We start from the raw sequence: 17,237 nt of genomic DNA on the forward strand, positions 1-17,237 counted from the left end.
AACCAAATATCAAACAAAAATTTCAATTAGTATAAGTTTGATTATATATACAAAATTAATTTTGTTTATAAACATAACCCCGCATGTACGTGCGGGTCTGAACCAAGTATATATATATAGTGGGAAACTCAGCAAGAACCAGTATAATATAATCTTTTAATTAGGATCTAAATATCTGACAAAACACCACAAAATCCTAGCAAAACTCTAAAAAAAAAATGGAAAAAAAAATAAAACCAAAAATAAAAAATCTAAACAACAATCTTCTTCTCGATCTTCTCCGGTTCAGTTTCTCCGGAAAGCTCCTCCAGTGACATCCCCTTAGACTCCGGAATTACAAGTACCGTGATCGCCAAGCCAACAAAATTGATTCCTGCCATGATGTATAGCGTCGTGCTCATACCTACAGCTTTAACCAAAGCAGCAAACCCGAATGCACCAACCATCGCACCGGCTTTACCTGACGCCGCCGAGATACCGTGACAAGTAGACCTAAGCCTCGTCGGAAAAATCTCAGCCGGGACAATGAACGTAGTTGCGTTAGGTCCGAAATTGGAGAAGAAAAAAGTGAGAGAGTAGAAAACCACAAAACCAATTCGGTTAGCTGGTAAAGTCCAATGGTGGTACGGTATGGCTAAAACCAACATGAACACAGTCATCATAGTGAATCCAATGATCTGAATCCAGTATCGTCCGATTCTGTCGATCAAAGCAACAGTGGCAATGTAACCCGGAACCGTGCTGAAAAGAGCGATTAGGGTTTGAGCCCTGGCAATCATGAAGAGCTCTTGGAGTGCGTTCATGGTTTTAGCCGGAGGTAACCATCCGATGGTTGTAAAGATATCCTTCTGGAACAAGTTTTGGCTGTAGAAAGCAATGTCGAGGAGGAACCATGTGGTGGCTGTTCCGAATAGGTGAAGTCCGTGACGGTGAAGGAATTTCTTAGAGAACAAGCCAAACTCGTCAGTGGAAACCCTAGCTTGATCATGTTTCGCTGAAGAGGCTTCAACATCTACGTTAAGAACTCTAGACATATCCGAAGCCGCTTGGTCAGCGTTCTTGGCAACTAGAGCGGTGTAACGAGCAGTTTCAGGCATCTTCATACGCCAATAGTATGTCAAGAGAGCTGGTAAGGCGCCCAACATGAGGATGATCCTCCATACGTAATCCGCCTGTGGGACGGTTGAGGCCGCACCGTCCAATACATAGGCCCGAGATGGGAACGTACTCTCGAAAATATACGAGACAAGTAAAGAAACACTTCCTGCGGCAAGGATCCCAACTCCTTGCATAGCAAAAACCGCTGCTATGAACGCACCACGAGTACGTTTGTTAGCATATTCGGACATGATCGTAGCCGAGAGTGGATAGTCACCACCAATGCCAAACCCGAGCCAGAAGCGGAAGAAGCAGAGAGTTACCATGACGGTTTTGGGGTCATGACCAAGGGAAAGACCAGAGCCAATGGAGCATATGGTCATGATTAAGAGGGTCAAACCATACACTCCCTTACGTCCAAGCTTGTCACCAAGGCACCCGAAGAAAATCTGTCCAAGAAACGTTCCAGCAAAGGCCACACCGCTCACGGCGGCAGAGATTCCGTCAGGGAGGCTTCCAGGAGAGGAGGAGCCAGGAACTTGATAGTAGATCCGGCCAAGTAGCTTCGTGATGAGAGATATCACGAAGAGATCGTATGAGTCTGTGAAAAAACCCATACCGGAGACTACAACCGCCTTGCAGTGGTACAGTTGAGTCTTTGCACTGTCAAGAGCTTTCAAGATGCTTCCTTCTTCCTCGTTAGCCGCCATCTCAATTTTTCTGATATCTTCACTCTGAAAACCAGAGAAGTGAAAATAATTGTTACAATATATATAGAAGTTGGTGTCACGAAAAAATAAACGATTCTAGTTCAATAAGGTCTAACAACATTGAAAGATCAAAATAACATTGGCAAAGAAATATATGTATTAGTAGTGTGTTTAGAAATTGAATATAAGGACATGAAGTGTTTACCAACAAGCAATTATATCTGAAAACACACTAGGTTTGTTTAGTTGATGACGACTGTTGAAGATTAGATTGTTGGGGGATATAGCTTTATATATATATACCCATATAGATGAGAGCACAATAGCATATTCTTTTAGGAATAGGAAAATAATTATTGTATAATTATCGTACGAGTGAAAAAAAAAGTAATTAATTTTTTGTTTTGTGATTAATTATTTCTTACGATTTTTTAATTTAAAATATATACATTCGATAAATACCGTATTGAGAAACTTTTCTTGGTTATATGTTTTTTTTGGAAGATTTACTCAGATGATATACATTTTAGGTAATATTATCATAACTAACAAAACTTTTTTTTATTACTATGATATTTCGGGTACCCTTGTTTTATGTTACAGGAAAAAACGTAATTACAAAAAGTGTCAATTAGTGTATTAGTGACTTTTTTGAAAAGTAATTAGAAAAATAGGCAGTTTTTGTTAGAAATTTGAAGAAGAGGCACTTTTTAGCTTTTATGAGATAGAGAGTTTGTGAGAGAGTATAAGACAAAATAAAATAAAAAGACCAATATACCCATGACTATGTGTTATATAAAGATAAGTTTTATTTGTTGTCCCAGTTTTAGAAGAAATGAGAGATAGAATATGACAAAAAAAAAAATCAAATATATCATATATATCTTCCAATGAAAATTTCGAGTGTGTGGGAACCGATTTTGAGGTATTGGATCAAAAATTAATGTTTTATGTTCCACTAAAATTAAGAAAATTCTCTCAAATAACACCAAATAACTTTTATTTTCAAATTTAGCACTCTAAAATTCTAAAAACATGGTCTAATTTTAAAATTTTAGTTTTAAAATTAAACCCTAAACTCTAAATACTAAAACCCTACCCCCTCAATATTATAGATTAAGTGTAAAATAGAGAACCAAACATAAAAAAATATTTCAAATTTTTTTTTAAAATATAGTAATGTGTCAAATAATGCTATTTTGATGTACCATTTAGGTTTGGTGTACTATCTGGGTTAAGTGTACAATCTGGGTTTAGTTTACAATTAGAAATTAATGTACCATCTGGTTTTAGTGTACAATCTAGGTTTGGTGTACTATATGCATCTAGTGTACCATATGAGTCGGATGTGCCATCTGAGTCTAGCATACCATCTATGTATGGTGTACCATCTGGTTCTAGTGTACGGTGTGACTATGGTGTACGGTGTACCATCTGGGTCTAGTGTACCATATAAGTTTGGTGTACCATATAGGTCTAGTGTATCATGTGCCTCTGGTGTACCATATGAGTCTAGTGTACCATTTGGGTATGGTGTACCATTTGGGTCTGGTGTACCGTCTGAATCTGGTGTACTATATGAATATGGTGTACCATCTGGATCTAGTATACTATCTAGATTTGGTTTATCATCTGGGTTTAGTATATCATTTGGGTTTAGTTTACCATCCAAGTTTGGTGTACCATCTAATTAAATCATACACTCTAAATACTAAACTATATCAGATTTCTAGTCAGATTTCTGTTCATGTTCTCCGTAATAAGTGGGGAAATCTCCTGAATGATCTCTGAGATGCCACTTACATCTGATTATTTTAAAAGATCCTCAAAGTATTTGAAGGCAATATTCTCCATTCCCGAGAACGATTCATCCCAAACATTATTTGGACCAAATAGACCAATAATCCTATTCCTCACCCGCCGCTGCTTGGTAGAAGCATGGAAAATTTTTGTATTTTTATCTCCAACCAGTAATCAAAATTTTCTACTTTTTTGTTGCCAATACAATTCCTCATTCCAATATGCCTCTTTTACTTTGTTCTCGATACCCCGGATTTCTTCTTGAGAAATCGAGTCATCCATCTTTGCCTCCTGCAAAGTCGCCTTTAGGGAAGAAATAAGAGAGGATCAACGCGAAATTGAGGGAAAGGTCCCCGTAAACAAAAGACAAAAAAAAAAACAAATGTTGACCAAAGAACGTTTGTGCATCAATAATACGATCGCTATCATATAGAATTGAAAGTTTTATTTCATCCATGAAAAATAAAGTTAAACCACCACTAGAACCGCGGGGATCAACAGTATACAAATTATTATAACCAAACTTATTCTGAAATTTTGTAAATAAGAATAACATTTTTTTTGTTTCTGATAAAAATAAAATATCTGGCATATGCTTCTTCCACAAATCACTCAAATATTCCTCTGTCAGGTCAGCCCCAATGCCCTGACAGTTCCAACTTAGAATTTTCACGTTTGAGCCGGTGGTTTCGGGAACGCCATTGTCCCTTTCTTCGACATCCGATTCTCTCCACCTGAGAATGGCTTCATCTTTGCCTTGTGCTCCGCCTTCCCACCCATTTTCTGTTTGCTGCCATCACCTACAGATTTAAGAGAGAGCGCCTTAGCCAATAATATTTTCCCAAGAGAAGCCATAGGTAATACATTCCTCATATAATTATAAGAACCCCTAGAACTGTTCCTCCCAACAGCTTTTGAGTTTCTGTTTTTACAACTACCCAAAGCAACCTTCTTAAAATTTTCATCAACCTTTCCTAATTCAGATAATAAAGGGTGAGAACCTTGCAAAATACCTTGTTTGGCAGAGTCAGTCCCCGAAGACAAATTTTCCTCCACATCCGCTTCAACACCATCCACTAAAGTGTGTGACACATCATCCTGAAACTCACCATCCTCCAAAAGATCATCAGTTTCCTCGTTAAACATGAGATTTGAAGCCAAGCCTTTCTCTTGAACCTCCGGAACATCCTCCATCGAAGCCTCATTCGGAGCAGTGGCCAACCTCACCTCCTTGGTCATGTGACTTGGTTGCTTAGCCGGCTGGGTAGCTCTAGCCTGATAAAGAGGCTGTGGCCACACCGGACCAGCACCCTTTCTGCCAACTTGAAAACTGTGAGCTTGAGTCCTTGAAATCTCTCATGTAACCCTAACATTTGCAACTCCAAAACCCTCGCCACGGTCAGCCCAATTCCCTGCATATCCACCTCTTTTGTTCCCCTAAACAGATCCTTGGGACTTCTCTTAATTACGAGAAGTAGTTCTCCCATTGCCTCTCATTCCCATCGAAGGCTGTGAGTTGACCATCCTCTCCTCCACAGATAAATCCAATGCTCTTTTTGCAATAGACTTCTTAGGCTTTTCCCAGCCTCCCTCATTACCCTGGAGGACCTGTTGACGCATACTACCCCTTTTATTAGACTGATCCTCAAAACCCCTAGGACCAGAATCTTGTCTCATCTCTGGACAAAGCTCAGACGCATGAGTTAATCTAGAGCAATGCTCGCAAAAACCGGTCAGCTTCTCATAATCTAAAGTCACGACAACCTCATCACATGTATCAAAGGGAACCGCCATTTCAAAACATCAAGGGATTGAAACCATTGACAGTGACATATAGACTCCCACTCTCTTCATCGATCTCTCGAATCAGACCTATCTGTTTCCCAATTGCTTTCAACGTTCCTTCTTCCCACAAATGCATAGGGATTCCAGAGATTTTAACCCAAAAATTGATTGCAGAAGGATAGCTACTAGAGATTATTGGTTCCCATCGTACCAGAGAAATCATCCACCCATCAAAATGATAAAGAACATTCTGAAGCACGCCTTGTAGATCCTCTTCAGACTGAAAATTGAACTGAAAAGTCCCCTGCCCTAAGTTATCTCCCACCACCTTCTTCTCTAACTTCCAAATCTTTGGCATATTAGCCACCAGAGAATCCATTCGCTGAATAGATGGGTTCATCAATCTACCAATGAGCGTGAGGGAGAATTTCTGAATCCTCTGAGCCAAAGTTGATTCGGAGATCTTCACCGTTTATGTCCGGACCAAGACCTTCTTGCGTTTGTTCATTGCCAGTTGTGCCATCGAAAGTAAAACAAACTGAAACGCCAAAACAGAGAGAGAAGCACTGCAAAGACCACAGGAAAAAATGGTTCGTAAGTAAGAATTAACCTTTCCTAGCGATTGGATATAAAACAGACAAAAGAGAGAAAGAGGAAATATACACTCCCCAACCTCACACGAAGACATACTAAATCTAGATAGTGAATTAACTCTGAGCCAACTGTGAAGATCTCCCAAATCGAAGATCGCCAAAATAGCCGACCACCATTGATTAGGAAGGATTAGAATCAGTCGGATCCTATACTCCCAACTTTGATCAATCGCATTGAACCAACACCACACCAAAGCAAAAGCTCCCAAAGGTAAACAAAAATCCCAACAAATCTGAAACAGATCCAGGACATCCCATTGAGAGTAGATCTCTCTCACCCAAAAGAATTAAACCTCCAACCAACCAGAAAAGGAACCATCTCCTTTCTCAACCCACCACGCTAACCAAACCCACACCCCTGAAACAAAATCAAAACCTTGTCAGAAGAAAGGCATGGAACTCAAAACCTAATCGCAAAAACCATCGCCGCCGCTAAACTTTTTGTGTAATTATCTGTTTTTGTAACAAGCATTAAGATCTTCTTCTTTTTTTTTTTGCCGCCAAAAGAAAAAACAGTAAAGAAAAAATTATTTTCATCCCTCTTTTTTTTATCAGTCGAATATACCACTTTATAAATGGGAAAAAAAAATAAAAATTTAATACTATCTATACTTTTATGATAATTAATAAAATATTATTGAGCTTTGATTTTACAAAGCTATATGTCGATATGAGTTTCTAAATAAGATTTATATTTTATAATTAAACGAATAATATGTCATTTTAGGATTATAAAAGAGAATTAGGATTAAAAATTTATAACTTAGCAAGACTATATATCAGTTGAGTTTATAAACAAGAGTTAGGGTTTAGATTTTACAGTTTGAATTTATAAAATAAAATTAGAGTTTAGATTTTATAATTAAATAAAATTATATGTCGATTTGAATTTATAAAAGAGAATTAAGATTTAGATTTTATAATTAAACGAGATTATAAGTCAGTTTGGGTTTAATTAAATTATATTTTTGTTAATAATTTTAAATATGTATTTTTTTTTAATTTAATTTGACATGAGATAATTTGATTGACTAAAACAAGAAAATTGGCTAAAACAAGAAAAGTGACAAAAAAAAAAAAATTCACCCCTAATTAAGGATGAACTGAAGTATGTTCGATAGTAAAATACTGTAAATGTCTTGGAAATTTTTCATGATTGTAAGTCTCGGTCAAATTGACCTTTTTCTTTCCTTTGGAAAATTACTAATTAGTTACTAACAGTTTATTCAGAAATACATGACTTTTGATTCTATAACATATGATTTCGTTATATTTTTGATCCACTAAACAAATTTAATTTTTTTTTTGTCATAACACCCATTTTGTAAAGATGGATCTATAGCAACGACGCAAATACACTATTATAAAAAAAATGCAATTGTGTTTTCAACAATAAAAGAAATGTCTTTTAGATATAGGACATTAGAACAAAACCTCTTTGTTGGTAACATATCTAAATTTAAAACTTTTTGATTATTTTTACAATGAAAAAGGTTTGACCAAAAAGTATTTTACAATTTTAAATAATAATAATTGATTTATTTAGTTAAAAAACAATTTCAGTTACAAACTCTTCATTGCAATTGCTTTTTCCACAAATAAGATACAATATAACCAAAGATTATGATGGCCAATTTCTATTATTTAAATACTAAAGCAAAAAATATGCACTTTACTTAAAATTTTAATACTCTTAAATCTTATTCTCTTATTACATTTAAAACATTTACCAAAAAATTAAAATTAATTTAATATTATGCTACAAGTTGTTAATTAAAATTAATTAACGTGTGGACTATGTAGAAAAGGAAAGAAATATGTAATGTATTTTTATGTGGTGGAGAGAGAAAGAAAATTGTATATCCCCTACTTTCAGATAAGAAAAAGGTTAATAAAATATCATGCTTTAAAGTTCATTTTATCTCTAAAGGTTGAACACTTTTTTTATCTTTCGACAGAAAACACCCGAAAAGAACTGATGGCGACAGGTAAATCACAAATTGAAGTGGTTTCCGCTAATGGCTTTTCTGCTTTAGACAAATGTGATTCCTCTCGTACATCTATGTATGAGGATCTTGTCCAAAATCCTCAACTTTTTTGGGATACGCTTCGAGATTTTCTCGAATCTTCTGGGCAACATTTAACTGAGTTTTATTTTCCTTATATAACTTTTTTTGTTTTCATTATGCATTTTCTTGATGAAACAATTGGTTTACGCATTATAGTTGTGGATGTAAAAAAAGCCTAGTCTACATTAGCTTGATGATTTTATTAGAGATTCAAGCAATTTTTTTGCAATCCCTTGTGTGGTCGAGTGGCGAAGGCATGGTCCTTCAAAAAGAATAGGAAGACGTGATTCCCTATGTTCAAAAAACACTTGTAGAATGGTAATTTTTTCTATAGAAAAATCTAGAAAACGATAGTCCTGTTAAGACAAACTATACATGGGCCTTGGCCCAAAACTTATTTCTGAAAAAAATTAACTCTTATTGCTTTTTTTCTTGGTCAATTACTCGTGTTGTAAGAAATTTAAGGTCTTCATGAAATTTATTTGGGGAGGAGAATCCAAATATCATTAGGTTTGAGAATCGTTAAGGCACGGAAGTGTGTGTGGCTTATTGAATTGAATCTATTTTGTTCTTAAATCTGTTAGTCCAAAATCATTTTTTTTTATTTGCTTTTAAAAAAATTTGAAATGCTAAACCATGAATAGGTTACGGATATATATATATTTTGTTTTTTTTTGGGTTACCCGTTAGTGCCAAAATGTTTTAAAAGTAAAGTGTTTGGAACTGGATATTGCTTTTATCCTCTTTTGATATTTTCATTGTTTGTGCTTCAGTTGATCTATTATCTTAAATAAGATTTCATTTCATGGACTATTTATGATTTTTTTTGCCTTTTGTAAAGGATCCCTGTTATGGATGGAAACAGTCTCGATCTGCATCGGCTGTTCATCGAGGTCACATATCGTGGTGGTCTTCAAAAGGTAACAAGTAATTCGTGGATGCCATTGTCCATTGAACATGAAGTTTGGAAGCTATCTTTGTTTCATGCATTAAATATATATATATATATATATATATAATTATATGTTTAATAATTATATCATATTTGATTCTAGGTGATCAAGGATCGCCGATGCAAAGAAGTGATTGGCTTATTCAACTTTAAGACAGTTGTAACAAATGCAACATCTGTTTTAAGGGCTAATTATGAAAGAACGCTCCTTGAGTTTGAGCATGTGTATTACTTCCGAGCTCCGCGTTCTACATTTAAGGGAATTGGTCTGAAAAAATACCAATCATATATATGTTTTCTTATATCTAATTGATCTCCAAGATTAATATACACATATTCGTCCTTTTATTGCAGAGAAAGCACTGAAGCGCCCTGTCCGAAGATCTGCAAAGCGTGGCATGGGTACTTAAAATATTCAATGTTTTTGGATATGTTTGCATCATTGCATGTTGAATTTGTATCCATATATAGTTCAATATGTTTTTTAGGTTCTCTTACTTTATCTTATTTTGGAGTGTTGAGATTTGCGTTATGAATTTCATTCAGATCCTCAAGAACTGAAATCTGGCGCCAAGCTTACTGGGATCATCGATGGGAAGTTTGAAAGCGGTTACCTGGTAACCGTGAAGAAGGGCTCAGAAGTGTTCAAAGGAGTGCTTTACCCCACTCCTCAAGCTGCTCCTAGAACACGAAAACGCATGAATAAGAGAGCCAAGTTACACCCCAAAGCTTCAATGAATTCTTGTGCAGCGGAAACTGTAGCTGAGACCCATGCAGCGGAAACTGTAGCTGAGACCAATGCAGCGGAAGGTGTACCTGAGATCGATGCAGCGGAAACTGTTGCTGCGGTCGATGCAGCGCAAACTGTAGCTGCGACTGATGCAGATGCAAGTGCAAATGCATCGTAGACTGTGGATGAGGCAAGTGAGTAGTGTTTCTCTATCGTTGTCTTATTTATTTGTTTGGAACTTTTATATTTATGTTATGTGAACTTTCGTTTAATAATAAGTTGTAGAACTTTCCTTCAACTATTTCTGTTATGAGAACTTTCGTTTGATAATAAGTTGTAAAACTTTCCTTCAACTATTTCTGTTATGAGAACTTTTGTTTATTTTTTCTGTTTTTACTTTATTATTATGATTCTGCAATCTAAAATGTCAACTTTATGCTTTAAGAGGTCAGTTAGCTCGTCCGAACATTGTTGATCCTGTATAAGTCTAGACTCTAAATTTGAACACTATAACTAGCTTGAGACATGCTGTTTATGAAAGTAGCATTGCATGACTCATGATGATTGTATATAAACTAACCTTCTTGACTCTTGTGGGTTACGTAGGCTTCTATCCATTTTTTTGTTTTAACATTAGAAAAGGCTTTCTAACCATAACCTCTTACTTAGTGGGTTATATATGACTAAATATATCCATACTTTTCAAAAATACCAAAGTCACATAAGAGTTTCCAAAGATTTTGGACGGAAAAACAAAACAATAGAGAGATGCCATATTTAAATGTGGGTTTAGTGTAATAAACAGGTAATGCATATCCACAAAAGGGTTTCTGTTATGGGAAGCTTTTTTATACATGATATGTCTTCAATGTACGCAAATTCTCTAATTCTTTTGATCTTTATTTTTTTTACACAAACTCACGAATAAATTACAAATTCTAATTTTTGATCATATCTACAAGTAGTTGGATATCTTTGAATATAATTCTATCAACTATGTCTAATGATGATATAATCGATGACTAAAAGAAAATGCATACTTTTACTGTATCTTTGTGAATCAAATAATTATGTTCTAAAAAAAATTTCACAAATATTTGAGAGAGACAACAATGCTTATCAGGATTCCATGTTATATATAAGAAAGAGACAACGTCTTGAATGTTTTAAATTTCTTTAATTCTTAAATCGATGTTAGAGAAAATAAAATATCCCCTCGAGTTAGAGAGAAAAAGATGACGATGTTAATGATAAGAGAATATTGAGCTATTGAATAGTGTATCATAGTTTATCAATGCACTTGTGGTGTCTTTTTCTACTCCTGTCTCGCTCTCGTCCACATCAACAGCGACACACCCAGCGTCCTCAACAACAGTGGAACAACAGGAACAACAATACCTACAACTCTCTGTGCCAAGACACTCACGGCTATCAAGGCAAGTATCAGTTGTGTGGTGTTTTTGGTCACAGTGCAAAATGTTGTTCCCAACTCTACCAGTCTCCCGCCTCTCCACACGGTGGTCTGCTCCCAACACCCGTCCGTCCATGGCAGCTGCATGCTAATCTAGCTCTCAATGCTTCGTCTTCTGCAAACCCGTGGCTTTTGGATAGTGGAGTTACTCATCACATGACCAGTGATCTCCACAACCTCACCTCGCCTCGACCATATCACGGTGATGACTCTGTTTTCATTGGTGATGGCTCTGGTCTCTCCATTACTCATACTGCTTCACTATCTCTACCCTCTTCTTCTCGTAACCTCACTCTAAATCATGTCCTCTGTGTTCCTAATATTCACAAAAACCTAATATATGTTTATCGATTGTGCAATGATAACAAGGTGTCTATTGAATTTGCTCATGCTGCCTTTCAGGTGAAGGATTTGAGCTCGGGTATCCCGCTACTCTAAGGCCGACCTAAAGACGAGGTTTATGAGTGGCCGGTGTCAACTGTATCTGCCTTCTTTGCTTCATCATCATCAACACCAACCTTATTGAACTGGCATCATTGCTTAGGCCACCCTAATTCTACTATCCTTAAGACTCTACTTTCAAAATACTCTCTTCCTTATTCTCAATCCTCTTCTCAATCTTTGTTTTGTTCTGATTGTTCTATTAATAATAGCCATAAGCTCCCATTTCACAAACGTCCATTACCTCCACCCATCCTCTTGAATATACTTTTTACAGATATCTGGATAACACCGGTACTATCTGTTGACAACTACAAATACTACTTGGTCCTAGTTGATCACTACTCTCATTACACTTGGCTATGTCCTCTCAAAGCTAAATCTCATGTTCATGACATATTTGTTGCCTTCAAAGCCCTTGTGGAAAACAAATTTGGCACTCACATTGGCACCTTGTTCTCGGACAATGGAGGAAAATTCATTGCTCTTAAGTCCTTTCTCTCCACCGCTGGTATATCACACTTCACTTCACCGCCTCACACGCCGGAGAATAATGGTGTCTCCGAAAGAATACATTGTTGAAACTGGCTTGTCTCTTCTCACAAAAGGAGGTCTTCCTACCACATATTGGACGTATGCCTTTGCAACCGCTACCTATCTCATCAATCGTTTACCAACACCAGTCATTGCCATGGAGTCTTCCTTCCTGAAGCTCTTTGGCACTCAGCCCAACTACTTTAAACTTCGAATCTTTGGTTATCTCTGCTTCCCCTGGTTGCGTCCTTATGCGGCTCACAAGCTTGAGCAACAATCGACTCTATGTGTCTTCTTGGGATACTCCCTCACTCAAAGTGCATACCTCTGTCATCAACCGAACATAGGTCGTGTCTACGTATCCCGACATGTCAAGTTTGACAAAACAACATTTCCTTTTTCCACTCTTCGTCCTATGCCATCAGAATCTACTCCATCATCCTCACCTTCTTTCTATCCGTCAGTTACAATTCTTCCTTCCACACCACCGCCTCTTCTGCTGTCGCCACTCGCCTCGCCGTTGCCTCCGTCGCATGGACACCCGCGCTCAGCTTCTCACCAGACTGTGTCGCCGGAGACTCATTCAGCAACACCGGTAAGTGATTCTTCCCTAAATCGTGACATTGCAAATCCGACATCAGATGCTTCCTCTCTTTCTCCTTCTCGATCCACAAGCCCAGTTACACCAAGCCCAAATTCCCATATATTAAACCCAACCGATTCTCCGGCCCATAATAATCAAAGCCCATTATCATCCCCTTCACCAAACCCATCTTTTCATCCACCTTCGCCACAACCTTCCCCTTCAACCTCCGATACCTCCTTTTCCATTTCCTCCTCTCAACCTCCCAATGCTCCTCCACCTCCATTTGCAAAATCAGTCTATGCAAACCCGCCGCAAGAACAATATTGTTAAACCTAAACAGAAAATAAATATCTCTGCTGCCTTATCTACAAACATCCCGACCGAACCTTTAACCGTGAACCAGGCTATTGTTGGTACCGCAATCTGTCACCTCAAGATACGGGCTTGGGCCGAGGCCCAACAAGATGTTAAGGGCCAAGGATGCACCCAGGACGGCCCATTGCTTCCTAGACTAAGGAAGAGAAGTTAAATGGGAAAAGAATCCACTTCAGAGCTAGGGACAGCGGTCAAAGGTTCCCTTGAAGTCATTAATTAGAAGACGGGATTTATGGACTAAATTGATAGGGAATTAATTGTAATTCAATAGTATAAAAGTAAGAGGGGGAGGAATGTAAAGGGGATCGGAAAGAATTTTAACGTTTGGCAATAAGAATACAAAACCCACTTCGCAAGTTTCAATTAATCTTTGCTTCAGTTCGGAACTAGAACGGTGGTAATACCTCCGCTCAGAATTCACTCTGGGACTAAGGTTAACATTTCAGTTCTCATAGCTATCAAGGAGAAGGTCTGGCGAGATGCAATGTCGGTCGAGATTGATGCTTTTGTGCACAATCAGACAATGGATCTTGTTCCTCAGCCACTGAATCATAACATTGTTGGATGTAAGTGGGTTTACAAAACCAAATTTTTACCAAACGGCACTCTTGGCAGGTGTAAAGCGAGACTTGTAGCCAAAGGCTACAATCAGGAATATGGTCATGACTACACCAAGACTTTTAGTCCGCTGATCAAAGCAACCACCCTATGTTTGGTTCTCGATGTCGCGGTAAGTCGCTCTTGGCCGATTCTTCAATTGGATGTTAACAATATGTTCCTTCAAGGAACACTAAAGGAGGAGGTGTACATGGAGCAACCACCGGGGTTTGTTGACTCTGATCACCCGTCGTATGTATGTCGTCTCCGCAAGGCCATATATGGTTAAGGCCATATATGGTTTGAAACAGGCTCCCCGTGCCTGGTACACTGAATTAAAAACGTATCTCCTCAATGTCAGATTCATCAACTCTCTCGCTGATACTTATCTGTTTATCCTGCATAGTGGAACCATTTATATCTATCTCCTAGTGTACGTTGATGATATACTTGTTACAGGCAATGATCAATCCAGCATTCGTCACATCCTTAAGCTCCTTGCTGACCGCTTCTCCGTTAAGGATCCACAGGACCTTAACTACTTCTTGGGCATCGAAGCTCATCGCACAGATAAAGGTCTCCATCTCTCGCAACGCAAGTACATCCTTGACATCCTTCATCGTCACAATATGCTTAATGTCAAACCTGTTGCTACGCCCATGGCGTCCTCTCCCAAACTTACTCTTCAATCCGGCACTCCTCTTTCTGATGGAAAGGAGTATCGCCAACTCGTTGGCAGGTTGCAATATCTTAGCTTCACTCGACTTGATATCAGTTTTGCGGTGAACCGCTTGTCTCAGTTCATGCATCGACCTACCCAGGAACACTGGTAAGCTGCCAAAAGAATCTTGCGTTACCTCGCCGGCAAAACCATTCATGGGATCTTCTTCTCGGCCAAAAATAATATCACTCTCCAAGCCTTCTCTGATGCCGATTGGGCAGGTGATACTCACGAATTTCAAAGAATAACCTCTTACTTTTTATATATGACTAAATATATTCATACCTTTCAAAAATACCAAAGTCATAAGAGAAATACCCTATACTAGCATCATTTTAAGTTTTAAGGACACAATTAGCACACGCGCTCAAAACTTCGAAAACTAGAGTATATTAATAATATTTCTCTAAAATTAATTATTAAATTTATGATAGAAAGAAGAACAAATTATAATCACAAGAATCTTACAATTTTGATTGATGTGAAGCTTTCAATCTCAGATCTTTAATTCCAATCTCTTCTTCTTCTTCTCAAAGATGCTTAGGCTTGTGTTAAATTGACAAAATCTCCGACGAATCCAAAAGCTCTGTTTTTGAGGGAAGAGCATGTGTTTGGAGCTAGGGTTTTCACAACGATAATGAATTTGATAAGCTCATTCTCTCTCGATCTCCTCTGTAATCAAATGGTGTATGGTGAGCATTCTGGATCGATAGATCATGATGATTTTGAAGACGGAGATAACAATTTGTAACACCCGCAAACCAATTTTTGGTATTTTGGTAAGGGTGTCGATCGACACCTTCTAGTGAGGCATCGATCAACACCAGTTATGGCCGGTTTGGTCGGTTCAATTTTAACTGTCCGGTTTGCGTGGTTGGTTTAGGGAATCCCTAAATCGAGTGTAAAAGAGGGGAAACGACCTAGGGTCGTGTTTTGGGGGTGATTTGGCCGCTTTTAGAGAAAAAGAAAGAGAGAAAAGTGTTCTTGAGCTTTTGGGAAGAGATTGAGAGATTCCTTGCTGTTCTTGGGAGATCTAAGGCTGGGAAGGTGTTAGAAGCTTGCTAGGAGTGAGGGAATTCGTCCTTGTTGGTCAGAATCTTCTTGAAAGAGGTGAGTGCATGACCATGGCTTATCTAAGCTAAGATCTCTAGATTCTATGTGATTTGGTGCTTATGTGGTTGTTTCTTTGAGTTCCCTATGGTATTTTCGTCGCTGTTGTGGCTGGGTTTGCTTCTGGGAGCGCAAGGAGCGGATTGGAGAAGATTGGAGGCGAGATTCGGAGTTTCTGATCGAGGGAAATCGCTGCTCGGCATCGGTGTCGGTCGACACCAGTTGGGGTGTCGGTCGACACCAACGCGAGGACGGCTCGGGACTTTGGCGAGTGTCGATCGATGCCATGTGGAGGTGTCGGTCGACACAAACTAGGGTTTTCGGGAGTGTCGGGCAGGGTGTCGGTCGACACCAGTTTGGTGTCGGTCGACACCAGTTTGGTGTCGGTCGACACCAGATAGTCAGTGTCGATCGACACCATCTGGTGTCGGTCGACACCCCTTGTTCAGTTACGATGGATGTTGCATGCTATGTATATTGCCTGGTTTGTTTTATTGATTGTTGTTTGTGGCATGTAGAGATCTTATTGCTTGTGTGTATAGCCCAGTAGATGGGAGGATTGCCTCACTGAGTGTTTATCAAATACTCATGCATCTCAATTTGTGTTTGTGGTGCAGGTAAAGGCAAATTGTGTAGCGTGGAATCATGGCGATGAGGAGGAGGATGATCTAGGGTCTCGTTTGTGTGATGTTGGTTATATTATTTATGTTGGAACCTTGGTTAGAGTTATGTTAGGTTGCTGGATAGATTGGATAGGAATGTTATTGTATTGATGATGTATCGTTTCTGTATTATTGGTATGTTTCCGCTGTGCATATTGGTTGTTATTGGGTTAATGAGGAATTGTGGTTTGGGTGGTTTAATTAAGTAGTATGGGATGCTTAATTATATGTTGTATTTATTATTAAAAAGAAAAAAAAAAAGGGTCGGTCATTTCATTTTGGTATCAGAGCCTTTACGGTTCTAGGATGGTTAAGTGGATGGTTAGAGCGGTTAGGAATTTAATTGGGTGAATTATTTTCTTTTTGCTTGATGCATGATGTTGTGTGATGGAATTGATTATGAGTAGTTAGTCAATTTGCATGTGGTATGGAGTCCTAGTATCATCCTCTTCGAGCCTTCAATGAGATTCCACGGTAAGATGTGTGTTTGTGTGCGGTTTTGATTTGTGTACTTAGCTTTCTGTTCTGGGTAGTGCAGATGGTTAAGGGTGGAGCTGTTGCTGGTCGTGGACGCGGACGTGGTGGGGGTCGCGGTCGTGGTCGTGGTCGTGGTCGTGGTAGGGGCAGAGTCCCAGCAGTGAGTGAGTCTGTTGAGCAGAGTGTGACAGCTGAGGGTGTCGGCGAGTCGCAGGATTTCCAGGAGGGGTCCATGAGTGTGGCCGGTGGTGGTACTGATAGGACCGTAGGCGCTGAGGGGGTCGGTGCGGGCGGTGTCGGTGCTCGAGTGGCCGGTGGTGCTAGGGTTCCGGGTGTGGGAATCCCAGCAGGTGGGGCTCCTGTGGGAGGTGTGGACCTGGCGGGCTTGTTGACACAGCTGTTGGAGCGGGTACCAGGTTTGGGCCCGGCTCAGGCTCAGGTAGTGCTACCAGTGGTGGTGGAGAAG

General features: G+C 38.8%; 3 protein-coding genes across 3 annotated transcripts; 1 reads left to right on the forward strand and 2 right to left on the reverse strand.

Annotated features, from left to right (window-relative positions):
* On the reverse strand, window positions 252–1,808 carry LOC104749571 (probable inorganic phosphate transporter 1-6). Its single transcript, XM_010471227.1, has one exon. It carries the CDS (start codon window positions 1,806–1,808, stop codon window positions 252–254), a length of 1,557 nt encoding a protein of 518 aa, XP_010469529.1.
* Window positions 4,064–6,509, reverse strand: LOC104719982. The gene is made up of 3 exons (XM_010437962.2): window positions 6,067–6,509; window positions 4,622–5,959; window positions 4,064–4,408 (listed from the first exon to the last, which is right to left on the reverse strand). Exons 2-3 carry the CDS (start codon window positions 4,845–4,847, stop codon window positions 4,278–4,280), a joined length of 357 nt encoding a protein of 118 aa, XP_010436264.1. The 5' UTR covers window positions 4,848–5,959; window positions 6,067–6,509; the 3' UTR covers window positions 4,064–4,277.
* LOC104749580 (putative high mobility group B protein 11) lies at window positions 8,025–9,983 on the forward strand. The gene is made up of 5 exons (XM_010471235.2): window positions 8,025–8,194; window positions 8,957–9,035; window positions 9,171–9,333; window positions 9,422–9,469; window positions 9,614–9,983. The coding sequence occupies exons 1-5, from the start codon at window positions 8,025–8,027 to the stop codon at window positions 9,973–9,975; spliced, it is 822 nt and encodes a 273-aa protein (XP_010469537.1). The 3' UTR covers window positions 9,976–9,983.

This window comes from Camelina sativa, chromosome 2, assembly GCF_000633955.1.
Source record: "Camelina sativa cultivar DH55 chromosome 2, Cs, whole genome shotgun sequence".
Lineage (NCBI taxonomy): Eukaryota > Viridiplantae > Streptophyta > Magnoliopsida > Brassicales > Brassicaceae > Camelina > Camelina sativa.

Excerpts from the sequence above, each read along its gene's own strand:
- LOC104749571 (XM_010471227.1), bottom strand. The coding sequence starts at position 1,808 with ATGGCGGCTAACGAGGAAGAAGGAAGCATCTTGAAAGCTCTTGACAGT.
- LOC104719982 (XM_010437962.2), bottom strand. The coding sequence starts at position 4,847 with ATGACCAAGGAGGTGAGGTTGGCCACTGCTCCGAATGAGGCTTCGATG. Across the intron at positions 4,409-4,621 it reads GACTGACTCTGCCAAACAAG|GTGATGGCAGCAAACAGAAA; the intron begins GTATTTTGCAAG and ends TTAAATCTGTAG.
- LOC104749580 (XM_010471235.2), top strand. The coding sequence starts at position 8,025 with ATGGCGACAGGTAAATCACAAATTGAAGTGGTTTCCGCTAATGGCTTT. Across the intron at positions 9,036-9,170 it reads ATCGTGGTGGTCTTCAAAAG|GTGATCAAGGATCGCCGATG; the intron begins GTAACAAGTAAT and ends ATTTGATTCTAG. Across the intron at positions 9,470-9,613 it reads ATCTGCAAAGCGTGGCATGG|ATCCTCAAGAACTGAAATCT; the intron begins GTACTTAAAATA and ends AATTTCATTCAG.